This window comes from Solea senegalensis, linkage group LG16 (assembly GCF_019176455.1).
Source record: "Solea senegalensis isolate Sse05_10M linkage group LG16, IFAPA_SoseM_1, whole genome shotgun sequence".
Lineage (NCBI taxonomy): Eukaryota > Metazoa > Chordata > Actinopteri > Pleuronectiformes > Soleidae > Solea > Solea senegalensis.
The window spans coordinates 20,038,893-20,054,609 of record NC_058036.1 but is presented as its reverse complement, the minus strand read 5'-3'; the positions used below and the strand labels follow the sequence as shown (position 1 = coordinate 20,054,609).

General features: G+C 45.1%; 1 protein-coding gene across 8 annotated transcripts in view; it reads right to left on the bottom strand.

Annotated features, from left to right (window-relative positions):
- Positions 1-15,717, bottom strand: part of myt1lb (myelin transcription factor 1-like, b) — an 89,206-nt gene that overhangs the window by 29,212 nt on the left and 44,277 nt on the right. For all 8 annotated transcript variants that reach the window (XM_044047182.1, XM_044047188.1, XM_044047184.1 and 5 more), the window contains exon 5: positions 1,353-1,816. In XM_044047182.1, coding sequence (XP_043903117.1) covers positions 1,353-1,816 — 464 coding nt within the window. The remainder of the gene's footprint in view (positions 1-1,352; positions 1,817-15,717) is intronic.

Genomic DNA, 15,717 nt, shown 5'->3' with positions numbered 1-15,717 from the left:
CACCAGTCTGTGGAGATGTTCTCACATCTCGTCTGCGAGGGGAACGCGAGCGTGGCTGCCGAGATGCCACATCCACTCCGGGTGGGTAGAGCTTCCGCTCACAGGGTTAACTCACTCCTCTCTCAGAGCTTCACTCTTAATTGGACTTGAAGGCACTGTCAGGTTCAATCGTGATGCAAAGGAGAGAAACCTGCCAAATCTGGTGTTGGGCACGTCAGGGTGAGGCTGGGGTGTGCGGGGGTTGTGGAAAGTAACATATGGGGCGAGAGTTTTTGGAAAAATAGCCGGTGTTTTTACTGTCGACACATTTAATATTCCTGAGATTCGCATTTATTTTAGCCGTCATTCGCGATAGATTTTTGTCATTAGAAAAATTCCTACGTGTGTTTTTTCACATTCTCTGAGAAATCCAGCAAAATACTCATTTACATCATTAAAACCTAAATATGAATACAACCAAGCGTCAAATCATGCTTGTGTTTTTCTCATCAAGATAAAAGAAAAGGTTTATTATTCTGTATTTTAATGTCATATTCATGCACGCTGCAAACACACAATTCTAAGTGTTTGAAGTGGTTTCTTCAACATCCCTTCAGGAGCATAACTAAATCTCTAATTATCTGGCACGTTACCAACAATAATTATTGATTTTGAATGTTTTGAAATTTGGTAATAATGTTTTTGGCCATATTATCCAGCTCTACTGTCTCCTCCAGCTTGTTTAAGGTTCAGACTACATTAGCAGCAAACTAAGTACGTGTTACGTGTGAAGTTCAGCTGCCAACAACAGAAGCCACAGTTATACGGAGTGAATGTGGAGAATATTAGTAACCATTTTTAAAGTAAATAATGAATATTTAAAGGGTTTGTTCAACATGATTTTTTTGGCAGAGATTTAGACGAGAAAGTCTAAATCTCACTTAGCCTAGCTGAGCACAAAGACAGGACGCAGCTAACCGCGCTGGCTGCAGGAAACTAAATGCTCCTTAATTAATATTATATCTCGTTTGCAGAAAAACCCAAAGTGTAAAAACAATTTGCTGTTTTAGGGACGGTCATGTGCCAAAATATTACTTGGCTCAGCTGACAGTTGCCAGGCAACCGGAGGAGACTCCAGGATGTTACCGGGGGCAAGCCAAATACACCAAAACACAGAACCCTTCATGAAATGATAATTTCATGTCTCATTTTGTCGGCGTTAGGTTGCGAGCAGGTGCCCAGAGAAAGTCTTTGTGCTCAAACAAGCAAAGCAACTGACGTGAGAAAGAATTCTATCTTCCTCAGAAGAAAAAGTCAATTAAAAACATTGGTCCATGTTGTCACGTGAAATGTGATGGCAACATTGTTCTCACCTTGCCCTTGACTCTGCTCTACATCCTCTTCCTCTTCATAGTCCACTTCCTCTACCGCTTCCTCCTCCTCCGCCTCCTCCACTCTGTCCTCATCACCCTCCTCCTCCTCTTGCTCCACCTCTACCTCCTCGTCCTCCTCGTCCTCGTCATCCCCATCCCCGTCACCTCTCTCCACTTCCCCGTCTTCGTGCTCCATCTGCTCCACGTTGTAGTCCATGTAGCCTTCCACCTCCTCCTCTTCCTCTTCCACCTGCCCCTCTTCTTCCTCCTCCTCCTCCTCCTCTACAGCACCGTCTTCCTCCTCTTCCTCCCTTTCATCCATCTCCTCCGTTGCGTCTGTCTCATAGCATTCCTCCATTGTGGAGTTGTCCATGTCATCTAGGTAGGAGCTCCTCTTAGGGGACGTTTCCAGGGTTTGTCTGTCTAGACTCTTCCTCTTCTTGGCCAGAGGGCAGCCATACACACTGCAAAGGAGAGAGAAGAGGGCAGCCATTAGCTGTTAGCCTCACCTGGTCATCAAAGAAATGGACATGTGTCTTTCAGTTTGAAAAGTGAAGCCCAGAAAGAAGAACAAAAGTAGCAGTTAACCACCAGGGGGCAAACAAAAAAGAACAGTTTTAATGGAAGTCAATGGGAAAATGAGCCTACTTCACTTCTCACTTGATTTCTAATGTCAGTAACCGTGCTCTCTGGAGAGTCAAGGGTTTCAAGCGCTAGTTTCAGCTCTTCTCCAATAGTACAGGAAATAAATGACATTTTTTTTTTATTTAATTTTACAATTTTCTTCCATTTACAGTAATAAAGGACAGGATGTTTGAGTGGACGCCAGTGTGAGTGACAGCTGGTGTCGTCCAATAGTTGCCCGGTTGCAGATCTGCATGTTTATATCCACTCACAGCGTCACAATCCCACAGTGAAGAATATTAAGCTTTGCTTAGCCGGCCCTAATGAGTTACATACTCATTAACTATCCAGTAATTACAATAAAAGGCGATGCTCCATTTCTCCTGGAAAACAGTTACAAAGGGATAAAAATCTCCACATCTGAAGCATCCAAAGCTGAAGATTTCCTTCACTTCTGTGGTCACCAGTAATTAGGTAACATGCATTTGGTCTGCGGGCGTCAGAGAGTCAGTGGAAACACTTGGCTGCAGACTGATTTACGCTTGTTATGATGTGAAATAAACACAGCAACTGCCTGCTGTCTGGGGCGGAATGTGTAGCTGGAATAATTGAATTTTGCCAAAGCACCTCTGGTTTTAATGTATTCTGCAGCACCCCACGGCAGCAGGGGGACAGATCCTAATCTGATAATCTGATAATCTGTATATGCGCTCAGGCTGTTGATCAAAGTGGCTTAATCCATTTCACTCGTGAAACCTCACAGAGCTGCTACCTGTTCCAACACTGTGTGTGTGTGTGTGTATCTCTGTGTCGTCACATTTGGCATCGTCCGTGCGCACACAGACACACACAGACACACACACAGACACACACAGAGTCAGAATTGTGATGCGTTCTGCTGACAGTTCTCGGCCGTCACATAAACCTCTGTCCAGTGTTTAAGTGTGAGAGAGCTAAAGACGCTTTGGGCATGTCCACTCGACCGTGAAATATCCCTGGCTCCCATTTTTACAACCTCTGGATGTTTCCCCAGCTCCCGCACGACTTAAGAGTAAGACCTGACATGAATGAATGGCACAAGGCTGCGTGCGAGAGGGAGAAAATGCTTGTTGTGATTCAGCGTGTGCTGCTTTTGTGGCTCATTGCCGTGGTGAGGTGCTAATGGAGGACGGCATCCTTAGAAACCCATTTGTGCTTCCTCTACTCCTCTGCTTCTTTTCCCCTCACTCATGTCCCACAGTCCAATATCCTATCTGTCCTCCCCTCTCTTCCTCTTCCTTTGGTCCCACACGTCCATCAGTCAGTCAGGGTCCAGTCACCTGGCAGGCTCAATCTCACCAAGCCTGGGGATTCCTTAATGGTGTGACCCCCTGCAACCAGGGGCCTTATTTCATTAATCTAAGCCCACATGGAAACTCATTCCCTGCCTGACAGCCAGACCTCTCCCCCAGGGCAGTGTGAGGGTCTGCGGGACAGTGAGCGAGGGGCCGGTGTGTGTGCTGCAGCACTGTGATCAATAATGCTTGTGACCAAACATCTCAAAAGCACATTAAAATGCCACTCATCCTGGCCCCTCCGTTCCAGGGCCGTCCAAATAAATCAAGGGCCGGTCCCAACAGGTTAGGAGCTGCCAAGGCAGGAGGGCTGGCAGGAGAGGAGGAGGATAGGTGAGTGGTAGGAACGAGGGGGGGGAGGGGGGGGCAGAGGGAAGAGGGAAAAGTGGTGTGGGAAAGTCAGATAGTCACAGCGTGTCCCCCCCCCACTGTCTTCCCCGTCCTCGCTGCCTTTATCTTAACATTAAAGCAGCTCCTGCTGTCGAGCACTGAGCCACAGACAGGTGTTGATGTAACTACACCTGAATCCCGCAGATAAATGATTATTTTTTTTAAATTACTATAATTGAGCGGCAACACCAGCTAATGGATAGAAAATAATAAATACTTGATAGTTTTTTTATTGTCTTTTAAAAAGACGAGACGGGGTCAGGAGTGCACAGAGAGGGTGAGTGTGCTTCAGACTTTCAAGTATAAACAAGCGCTTCCGTCTCACATCAAGACGAGAACATGTCATATTTTTGGGATGCAGTGAGTCTCTTTATATTCAGACCAAACAAGCGCGATGTACTGGTCTTTGAAGAAACTTTCATTTTCCATGTGTTTTTAGTGAAAAGTACCACAGTTGGGAGGAGTTCATCGGAGTAAATCACCTTTACTGGGCATGTACTCCTGAGGCGGGTGACCCAGTGATCCCCGACGTGGCACCGGCTACGTGCAAACAACTTCACTCTGACAGTGCGTGGCGCTTGATTTAGGCACCGCCCCCTGCCGTCATGTGCGTACTACGCTGCTTCTTGATATCTTGACGAAACATAACACATCGATTCAGTGAACAGGAGATGATGGAATATTTATTTACACACAGGATTACAAACAGGGCTTTCGTCAGGTTTGATAGTATTGAAGGACAGAGCTGAGAAATAATGTTTGACTGTTTCTGTTTATGAATTATAACGTCAGGAGCCAAAGTTACACACTGCAGCTTTAAATCTCCATCTACAGTAAAAAAAAACAACAAAAAACTTGCTCTTTAAAGCAACCTCAGACCTTTTTATGCAAATGACTTGTAATCACACTCATGTTAAGAGGCACTGAATACACAATAACTTTGGTCTCAGGTGTCCTCCTGTCCCTGAGCTGTCAAGCTGTTGTGACACAGTGAGAGGTGTGTTTGCCCTGACGCTCCTGAGCCCCCGTGATGACTAAGCCACAGGAAGCCTCTGCGGCTCTGCCATCCCACGTTCTCTGGCGCTGGCGCCGTGTGACCTTGGCTGCAACATTCGTCATCACAGGCGCTGCATCCCACTCACAATGCACTTGGCAATTAAAATTCCAAAAAAAACAATTAGGTGGCGTTTAAAAGAAATTCTGCAGGGTTTTGCACAAGGAGAGGAAAGAAAAAAAAAAAACATACAACACCCTTCGAAAGTTTCTATCAGCGTCGCCCATTGGCAGAATTACAAGAATCCTCTGAGAGTAAACAAAATCTATTACATTGTGAACAAGTGGCCCTTTAATGCAGAGAAGCAAAAGCTTCTGGAGACGGTGCAGAGAAGGGCCTGATCCTCCAGAGCTTAAATGTGAGGCAGCAGAGTGGAGCTGCAGGAGAGCCACGGCTTCTGTTTGGCTAATTTTGGGCGACAGCTGAGCGACTGCTGGAATGCGACAGCGTTGCACGGTGCCTTTATTAGCAGTCATATTAGCGGCTGTTCTCAGCAGGGGCAAAAGCTTTAGCCAGTCATTAGCATCACATGCTATTTGTCTCCCTGACACAGGGATGAGGCTGCTGTTGCTGCTGCTGCTCCCTCTGCCTCCTCTTTCCCCACGACTCCTCTTGTTCCCATCATCATCTTCATCTTCTGTCACTCAACATTCTCATCGTAACCTCATCTGCTCTTTTTCTCCCTCCTTTCACCTTCTTCATATTCATATTTGAGAACATATAGGACTCCGTGTCTCTCACACCAATTTTGCTCTCTTTTGTTCACCATTGTTTCCTCTCTCCATCCTCACAGAGCACACTCAAGATGCACCACCTCTGGCTGTGCCCCCTATCCAGCAGAAGGATCTATAGACACGTGTGGCAGAGCCCCGTCTCCATGGTGATACCCTGCAGAAATCCATGAGGGATTCGCCATCCTCACAACCAGACAGTGAGGAAAAATGAGAGAGAAAGACAGACAGGGAGAGAAAAAAAAAATAGAGGTGGGGAGGAACGATGGAGGCTATAGGAAAGAGACAGATGGTGTATGAGTGTATGTTTTTGTGCATATATGTGTGTGTGTGTGTGTGTGTATCTTTATTGTGTGCACACAAAAAATTGGGAAATGTGTAGGAGAGGAGTTAAAAGGAGATAGAGAAGTGTGTGTGTGTGTGTGTGTAACAGCAGAGAGGATCATTTCAGAGCTGTCAGGCTTCTCCTGCTAGCAGGGGAGAACAAAAGACAGTGTCTTGGTGCAGGAGGCTCAGCGCATGGCAGACACTGCAATTTGGGGCGTTTTCTCGCGGCTCAGGCTCCAGCTCGCATATCAGCTGCTATGGCTTACTCACACACACACACACAGTGGCATGACTTCATAGCCGTGCTGCAGAAATAATCCTCATTGTCAGTGAGAACCTAAAATAATGCTCGTGTGTAACTTTCTATGTGCAGAAAAAAAACCTCAAATGTCCACATGGATTTACGGTGAAGTCGTAACAATACCAGAAACATTTAAGTCAGATCTTTTCATGTCTGGTTACATATTTGAACCAAGCAGCTACATCCAGCTTCACTGGTTAGTGTGTCTCCGACTGCGTTGAAGTAGCTAAGAGGCGTCACAGCCCAACAGACATGCTGTTCAGCCCACTGGTTCACTTCTCTCAGCCCGGGGCAAACAAACCCCGTCTCAACTCTACTCTGACCCTCGCGTTACCCCGACTCTTGCCATTAACTCTCCCACTTGTTTCATCTGTGCCGCTGCCAGTGTCCTCGTACCCTACAGTCTGTCCAGTCTCCTCTTTATACCAAACGCAGCGTGAGGCTTGGAGCTCGGTCTGAGCCCCGTGTCCTCGACATGGCTGAGCTACAGGAGAGTGACTGGCAGCCGCTCTAATGGGCATCACATATGAGCAGCACAACATCCTCCTACATTTCATCCAGACCCCCCGCTCGGCCACTCCGCTTTTTTTTTTTTACTCGTCTTTTCCGTTCCTGCCAAATACTAAAGCACATGCTCGGGGAAAACACCTTGCAGACCATTCATGTGTCTCGCTGACTGTAGCTCCATCAAAGAGCAGCAGTGATAGATGGAGCTGAGGACATAAGGGACAATGGGACAGGTGAAGCCTGAGTGTTATTTTGTTGTTGCCTTTGCAAAAATAATCTAGAAAAGGAAGAGCTTGACATTTGGAGCTGCAACCATGAGATATTAACAGCTTCTAATTTGATGACCAATGGTCAATAATTGTTTGGGCTTCTTGTCTCACCACTGTTACATTAAATTAAATTAAACTGAGGCACATGCAATTGCAGGTCACTGTATGAATGTCATTTCTAAGCGGTTTTCTCCGTTTTCCGACGCTGTATTCATCACAAGCTTAAAGCAACAACCTCGCAGCCTTTGCTAGTAAATAATTCTGTTTGCTGTGAGTGCGAGTGTGAGCTGTGTGTTTTTTTCTTGTACAGAAAACAAAGCACATTAGTTGCCTGGCCTGAGCTGTCACTGTGTAGTCCTGCTCAGTGAGGTGAAACTGTATACTGTACTGTTCCTGAAAACAAAGATGCCAAAGCACGTCTACTGACATGAGAACAAAGCCGAATATCAAAGATGAGATGAAAGCAAGTTTATCATCATTTCTACGACGCAATTTCCATGGAATGGGTTCAAAAAATAGGAAACAACAGGTAAAAGTGCACGCTTTAGCACCAAAGAACTTCCTTATAATGTTGCATTACCGCCTCCGTCTGAACTCTCTTTGTGATGTGTCCGTCCATTATCTGAATATATCTGAAGGCCTTCATAGTAAAGAATAACAAACATTTATATGTTACTGTGTCTTCAAACTCTTTTATTTTAGATGGACACATGTGTGTCATGCATGCTTTTGTTTTGTTTTGGTGGTGGTGCTGCACAGAGAGAGCTGATCTGGAAACAGACTCTGGGGGGTGTAACGCAGCGATCTGTCATCCTGCAGCTAAATACACTCCTGGATTAGCCAGGTAAGGAGTCTCTCTCTTCATCTCTCTCTCGCTCCACGACCACAATGACATCAATCAATCACCCCAACACAGAGACACACACACACACACACACAGAGGCCGGATATTCAGCCCTTCACTTTTGAAGGAATTCGTTCCTCAACCGTGCGACTGCGTCAGCCGAAGGATCTGATGTAAATAAATGAATTAATGATACAGCTACAGCTAACTAAAGTATAAATGCAAACGCTTGGAGGGTGAATCTTGTTTTATGTGTTTACAGGTTGCAAAAGGGAGAGAAAAAAGTACACGATCATTTTATTTCTAAAGAGTTAAATCTGGAAAATGTCCTCAAGTGATGGTGCGTGGTTGGTTGAAGACCAAAGGTCTGAAATGTCATGTAAAATCGGTTGCTGTAGCATGGTGTGCTCGCTTTAGTACCCATATGTATATATATATATATATACATATATATATATATATATATATATATATATACATATATATATATATATATATACATATATGTATATATATATATATATATATATATATATATATATATATATATATATGTATATATATATATATATATATATATATATATATATATATATATATATATATATATATATATATATATATATATATATATATATATATATGTGTATATATATATGTATATGTATATATATATATATATATATACATGTATATCGTGGGTAACATAAGCACTTTGTAAGGATGAAAATGCACTGAAAAATTCAACCTGAGTGCATTGAACAAAAATAGAAGTTCAGTTCAAAACCTCAGTGATTCTTCTTTTACCGTGACATCTACACCTTTTACTGCTATTAAATGTTATTTATTAGGCAAACCTTCACTTGCCTATTGCTGTGAAATACAAGTGCACAACATTTGTGAAATAAAATAGCTCTGAAAAGGTCATAATTACTCCTTTACTCGTAACTTTCTGTATAAAGTGCAGTAGCCTGCTGAAAATAATACATGATATGAATCTGGTTGCAAGTGTTCAATATTCAGAACACATGTAAAAAGATGTCGTTTCATGTTTGAGCGGCGCGAGTGGAGCTCTTGTCTTCTCGCCCGTCACACACAACACACGTCATTTAATACCAAGGTGTGACCCACGAGTGCACGTTCTGTTTGGGACGACCGGCCTCGTCTTTTACACTAACTCTGACACACACACACACACACACACGAAGTATCTGCCCTTCACGTGTTACGGTGCGATTCCCGCTCATGCATTATGTCTCCTCGGCGCGGGGGCAGGGCTTTTTGACACTGATGTAATTTAGTTGGCAGCTGCTGTGAGGAGAGGGCTGACCAGAGGAGGGAAGGGTAGAGCTACGGGGTTCATGAGGTCAGAGGTCAGGATGTGCCAGGCCTGGGGATGGGTGGGGCCTTGAGCAGCTGCCCCCACCCCCCCCTCGGTCCTCCTCCTTCATGCCCACGTTCCCCTGGCACGCTGCACACTCACTGCACATGATCTGCTATTCCCTCTGATGTCTTTCCTCGGGAGGCAGATATGAAAAAAAGACGAGGGGGAAAAAAAGTATAAACACCACCTGTGTATGTGTAATGTCACAGAGGTAGTTTTCGCGACTGTAATATATAATAAAAAATAAAATAATAAAATAACAGCATCAGAGAGGAAGTTTTGAAAAGATGGAAATTTGGCGTCTGCTTTCAAAGTTGCATTGGAGGTTCATGTGAGGACAGAACAGACTGTGGTGTTATAAGACACTGTTATTACTCATGATATTAATAATGTTATTAATGGAACCAGGACCAATCGCTGTCCAGCTCTAATACTATTAAAATCAGACCACGACTGAAATGAACCCCGAGGCTGCTTACGCAGTCTGAAGTGTAGAAGCTAATGACTGAGCTGACAGCTCCAACCATGTCACTTCTTTTCACCCTCAGCCCACACTGCCTTTTTGGTGATATAAAGCTTCCCCATTAAATATGGAAATTTCCGTTTCGGTGACAGATACTTCACAGAGGGGGGCTGATGGCATAGACTGTGTTTTTTTGGAAGGGGAAGTGGCAGATTTTGATTAATGCGACCTTATCTGGTTTTGCACATGGAGACAGAGGGGTTGCTGAGCTTGGTGGGGGTGGATGGCTGCTTGTTCTCCTCTTCCTATTCCAGGCCACTTTTCTTTCCACCTCCAGTTGAAACAGTCTCTGCATTTTCTGTCCCCGTCTTCTCTACATCTGTACATACACTCACACTCTGTCTCTGTTATAACTGCTCTTTCACTTCATGTGGTCGTCCAATAATCCCGTGTGATTGCTTTCTTCACCCTGTTTCCCCCTTCACCTCTTCGTCTGTTCATCTCTATAGCCCTGCATCCTCTTCCTCTTCCTCTCCTCTCCTCTCCTCTCCTCTCCTCTCCTCTCCTACCAGACAGAGTGTCACTCCATCACCACCTGGCCCATTTCCAATGCTTTTAGTGAGAGCTATCTGTCAAGCTATGAATAATACAGGCCCAAGGCTGGCGCTAGCTTGCTAGCTATGCTATGTGGAATCCAAATGAGGTTTACAGCAGGAAGAGAGCACTTGACTTTTAGCTCGCTACCATGCTCTCGCTACCAAGACAGGCAATTACTCAGCCCACAGCCCCAGCTGCAGTCGTGGCAATCATGATCGCGACCTCTCGCATCCCTGTCTGCACACGCAGCACACACACTCGTGCATGTATGAACAAACGCACACACACACAACCTCTGAACCACCGGGACTGTCCATGCAGAGCAGGCATGTTAACGATTAACCGTAGTCGATTAAGTGCAGTTAATCAATATTCCCGCTTTATGGCGTTAAATTTACAGTGCTCCATTTTATTGTTGTGAAAGGACCAGTGTCATTTCAGAAATGTTCCATCAAATATAATGCAGTCAATGAAAGTCTCATAAAAGGAGTTCTCACTCATTTCAGAGTCATTTTACAGGTGGTTCAAGACGAAGAACCTCGTTAAACAAACGCGATGATTCTCATCCTCGCCGTGGAGAGAAAAGAGGTCAAGTCAAACGCCTTTGTTCGCGCATCTTTTCCATTTAAGACGCAGCTGAACAACAGCGATCCGTTATCTGCAGGGGAGTTACTTCAGCGCGTCTTATCTGATGATTAACAGGAGACACGTCGTCCACCCTTTGTCTCGCTCGCTCTACAGTTATGGCAGGAGGCTCGGAGGGCTATCACATGTATCGGAGACGTATGACACATGGATGGTGGCGTAATTAGCTTTGCACCAAGGCATCCTGAGGTGACAGTGTTAACCCATCCATCATTGCTTCTAATCACTCGTTGGTGGAGTGTGGGATGTAATTACAGAGTGCTAGGCAACGACAGGCTTCACAGGTAAAAATAGTCACGCAGGATGAGAGACTTCTGCATGTGTTTGGCATGTGGCGTGTGTGCACAGCAAAGTGTTTGTGAATGTGGGTGGGAGAGAGTGTGTGTGTGTGTGTGTGTGTGTGTGTCTGCCTGGCTCTTCTGTGGTAATGAGATCTAGTTAGTGATGCTCCAGAGTGTCTTATTAACAAATAATAACAGCACTCCTTTGTTTTTTTTTTTTTTACCTCTTCTCCCATCTATTATTCACACCTCACAGATTTACTCATAATTCATTTATAGGAGCATCTTGTGCAACCTAGAAACTAAATGTCACCCAAAACATCACTGTCAAAGGAAGCTGTGCGAACCAGCTCGTACATAGTGTTTCTGTGTATGAGTCCTATCTAAGCACGTGTGTCTAAGTATTTCAGTGCTTCAGTCATATTCACTGCGCTGTGTGTCCGCAAGGGCCCGCGTCGTACGTCTGCAGCTCCGTTCATACTCCAACCAGGATCGTCTTCCTACTCCTATTGTCCTCTGCGTTGTCTCTATTGACGAAAACGGGCAAAAAGACTGCAGGGTCTAACTGGACTGGAAAGTGTCGGATTGTACGATCTGCACAGAATTAAACGGGAAATGTGTGTGTGTGTGTGTGTGTGAACACGGACAAACTTAAAACCTACCTTTTTTTTTTATTTCTTTTATTATCTTGTTTTTCCAATGTAGCACTTTGAGATTTGTGGTTCGAATGTCAATAAAATCTATTATTAAACACTAAATTGGGCAGATGATTTCACATGGACCTCTGTGCACATGCTGAAAATATGACCTGGCCTTTAGTGGGGGGGGGGTAAGCAACGAGGTTTGCCCTCCTCAAATCTGCCCCGCGTTGAATATGACAGTCACACTTGTGTACAGATCTGCAATCTGGCTCCATCAGTACACACACACACAAGTGCTATTGAAACAGATGAGTTGGATCTTGCTGGATCAGTAACGAGGGCTGTAGTGAGGCCGTGTTGCCCTCCCCCCCCCGGTGTGAAATCAGCATGATGCACTGTGTACTTTAGCTGGATTCTCTTTCCGCTCAAATTGCCAGGTTGTAGAGAGGCACTCAGCTGGGAATGCTGCTCTACATGTGAAGTAGGTTGTGTGTGTGCGGGTCTTTCGGAGATGTCAGTGCGTGTGGCATGTGTGTCTGTGTTTGTGTGAGCATGCATTAAGAGAGACTGCATAGGTGTGTGAGTGTGTGTGTGTGTGTGTGTGTGTGTTGCCCTTTGCCTCCCTCCCCTCTCTCGCTCTCTCTCTCTCTCCAGGTGAAGAGGCTGTTCAGAAGGTTCTGCTCCAGTCGAGGGCACTTGAAGCCAGGCTGGCAGCACTTTATCCAGATAGAGGTAAGCCTACAGTACACCATCTGTCTTAGCAGCAAACACTTAATGGACCATCAGACGGCAGCCACAAGTAGTTTGGCACCAGCAGACGCCCCAGCTCTTGTCACACTTTTATTTTTTTATGTTTATCAGTTTATCAGATATTAACATATTGATATTAAATATTAAATTCAATCTCTAATTTAAGTTCCTGGAAAGGGCAAAAAGGTAGTTGGTTAACTTCGAACTCCTTGAATGTGCTTGGACCTAGTTTGGCGATTATCCCTCTGCAACACTAAATGGGAAAGAGAGGAAACCAGACTCTCATGGGCCTCAGTGGACACCGTAGGTGTGAATGTGACAGTGAATGGTTGTTCATTTCATCTGTGTTGGCCCTGTCCAGGGTGAACCTTGCCTTTCGCCCTGAGTCAGCAGGGAACCGCTGCAGCTCCCTGTAACCCTCACATGGAGGATGAAGCGGTGAATCGATGAATTGTTACAGCCCGACAGCGCACTGTCCCAAGCAATCACACATTCACGTGACAGTCAGTTAAGTACAAGCCAGTGTCACCAGGTTTAGCAACTTTTCAGACCCCTGACGTAAGTGAAGCAGAGAGAGCTTCTGTCTGCGGGGATGGACGGGGATAATTAACATAATAATGACCCCACAGAGGGTTTATTCATCTGTTTCATCTGCCTACTGCCTACCTACTACTGTCTCAATGTCTTACTAGAAAACACCAAACTATACCGTAATAATCCACAGATGCAGGCAGGTAAAACAACGCTTTAAATAAGCTGTGTCTTTAATGCAAACCAAAGCCTTCAGAATAAAAACACGACTGCTGAACACATCATGATGCACCGCGGACTCCATCGGGATTTATTCTGACATCACATGTGAGGCTTCACCTTCAGTGTGGCCACAGTGGACGTTGTCCATCGCTTAGTTCTGACTCTACGACGTGTGCAAAGCAACGACCCGTTAGCCTTGTTGCCACCGTCCTGCTGTTGCCTCGCTCTTCCACTGTAGATACCCCGAGACTCATTGTGCCACTCTGTTGGTTACTTTCTGCTCTCATATCAGGCTGAGTGCTTTGAGAAGATGACATAGTAGAGAGTGGAGACTGGTGTTTTTATGTGTGTGTGTGTGTGTGTGAGACAGAGAGAGAGAGAGAGAGAGAGATGGAGTAAATAGCATCCCAGCTGTAGAGATGGCATTTAAGTGTCTCTCCTCTTGCACTCCAGTACTGCAGACCCATTACCTCAGAATGTGTGTGTGTGTGTAGCTACAAATGTATTTCTGAGCGATTCCTCCAATCATCTCCATGCTCCCACGCGACTCACCCTCTACCTCTCTGCTCTGATCCTTTTCTCATTCATCATGCCTTTCTTCCTGCCCTCTTGCCACAGGTCTCTGCTAAGGTGTAATTTAGCCCCTGCTGTTGTCTAATTCCTGCCTTAGTCAGAAGGGGGCGTGGCCGCCACCCCCCTGACACTATGGATACGATCTGTCAATCATTTCCCCCAGCCAGGAAATTGCGTTCAATGTGAGAGTAATTATTAAGTCTGCCCTGTGTGGGTTGATCCGAACACCCTTTCAGTCGGCACGGAGGAGAAAAGTGTGTTGAGAGGCAAGGGCAGGTGGATCTGTGAAGAACAAGGTAACGCTCTCCTCATCTCACCTTTAGTCTTGTTTAACCTCTCTGTCTTTTGCTTTAATGCCGTTATCATTCGTCAACCTTGTTTCTCAAGGCCCTATAATCGTTATAAAACACTGATTTACTGACCCGACTGGCCGTATATCCAAACACGACTTGGTGAGGACGTTTCCATCCCACTGAGTGCACTTCAAATAAACTTACTGCACCAGAGAAATGAGAGCGCTCTGAGAAAGAGGGCGAAATGATCACTGTGTGGGTTTTATGTGACCGACACAAACATGCTACCACGTGGTCCAGTTCCTGTGATCTGTCTTGTTATGAGGTACAGCTGCACAAGTATACAGTCGATTGGCCTGTACTCACAGAGCAGCACAGAAAAAGGAAATTCATCAACAAAGAAGTAAAAAACTGAACAAGTGCTGGCGATCTTTGTGGCCTCATGTTGAATTTTTTTCTCAGGTCTATGTGCGATAATAAACTGTATTGTTCCCTAATCCATCATACACACTAACCCAACCCTAGTGACACACAGAGGTGAAAGCAATTGAAAATAAGGGCATTCAACATGAGCCTATTCTGTAAGGCATTTGTTAGAATTCATATTTGATAAAGTCTTTGAAAAAGTCAAATCCTAACTTGTGCGTGGCAACGTTGTGATCGTTCCTTTGCTGCTGCCCTCCGGATTTAATCATGAAAACCTACTCTAGGAAGCACTTGAGTCCCTGGTCACCTTTGTGTTGTGTAGAAAAGTGTGAATTTATTCTCATGTTTCTCTTTCACTCATGAACCTCTCGCCACTGTTTGCCAACATATCGCTCAACTGGAGTTGCGTGAGGTCGTTGTTCGTTTTCTCAGGAAGACAAAAGCATTTCTTGAGATGCCTTGCATCAACGTTTGCCTCAGTCTTGCCATTTGCTTGCTGTTATCCACAAGTCAGTGTTGTTTTTTTTTGTACCAAGATAACCAGCCCCGACCATTCCATTCTTTGGCACCCTTCCCTTGGGGTACCAGAGTAGAATAGTACAGTCTGGGTTGAGCTAGACCACCTCCAAACAAACACCCACAGTCTATTCTCATACAAAGATGCATCTTGTTGAGACAAACAACCACAAAACGAGCAGGAAAAATGACGCCAAGTACCAAGAACGCAAACCTGACCCCGAGTGGTACAGTTCGGTTGGGTATGGAATGGTACGTATTTCTTTTGTGGAATATAATAAAATAACTGGTTCAATTTTTTTGGTACCCTTCCCTTGGGGTACCAGAGTAAAATGGTACGGTCCGGGAGGAGCAAGACAGGCTCCACCCATGACAGTCGGCTGATCAGACGCACCCTCGTGTAGCTGCTGGATGTCGTTGTTTGTTAACGTACGGGTACAACATCGCGCCTCCCTGCCAAGTGAACGTACTGTTCTCAGTCGAAGCGCTAGCCGGAACCAGGACTTTACCGTACCACGATGTCAATGGTGATGCGATGTCCCCCACGGCCATTGTTGTTTTCTGAGTGACTGAACCACTGAGCCTGCATCCTTTACGGAGAACAATTATTGTCACTGTTACTTAAAATGAGCCGTGAACGGCATGCTAAACAGTATGCAGAT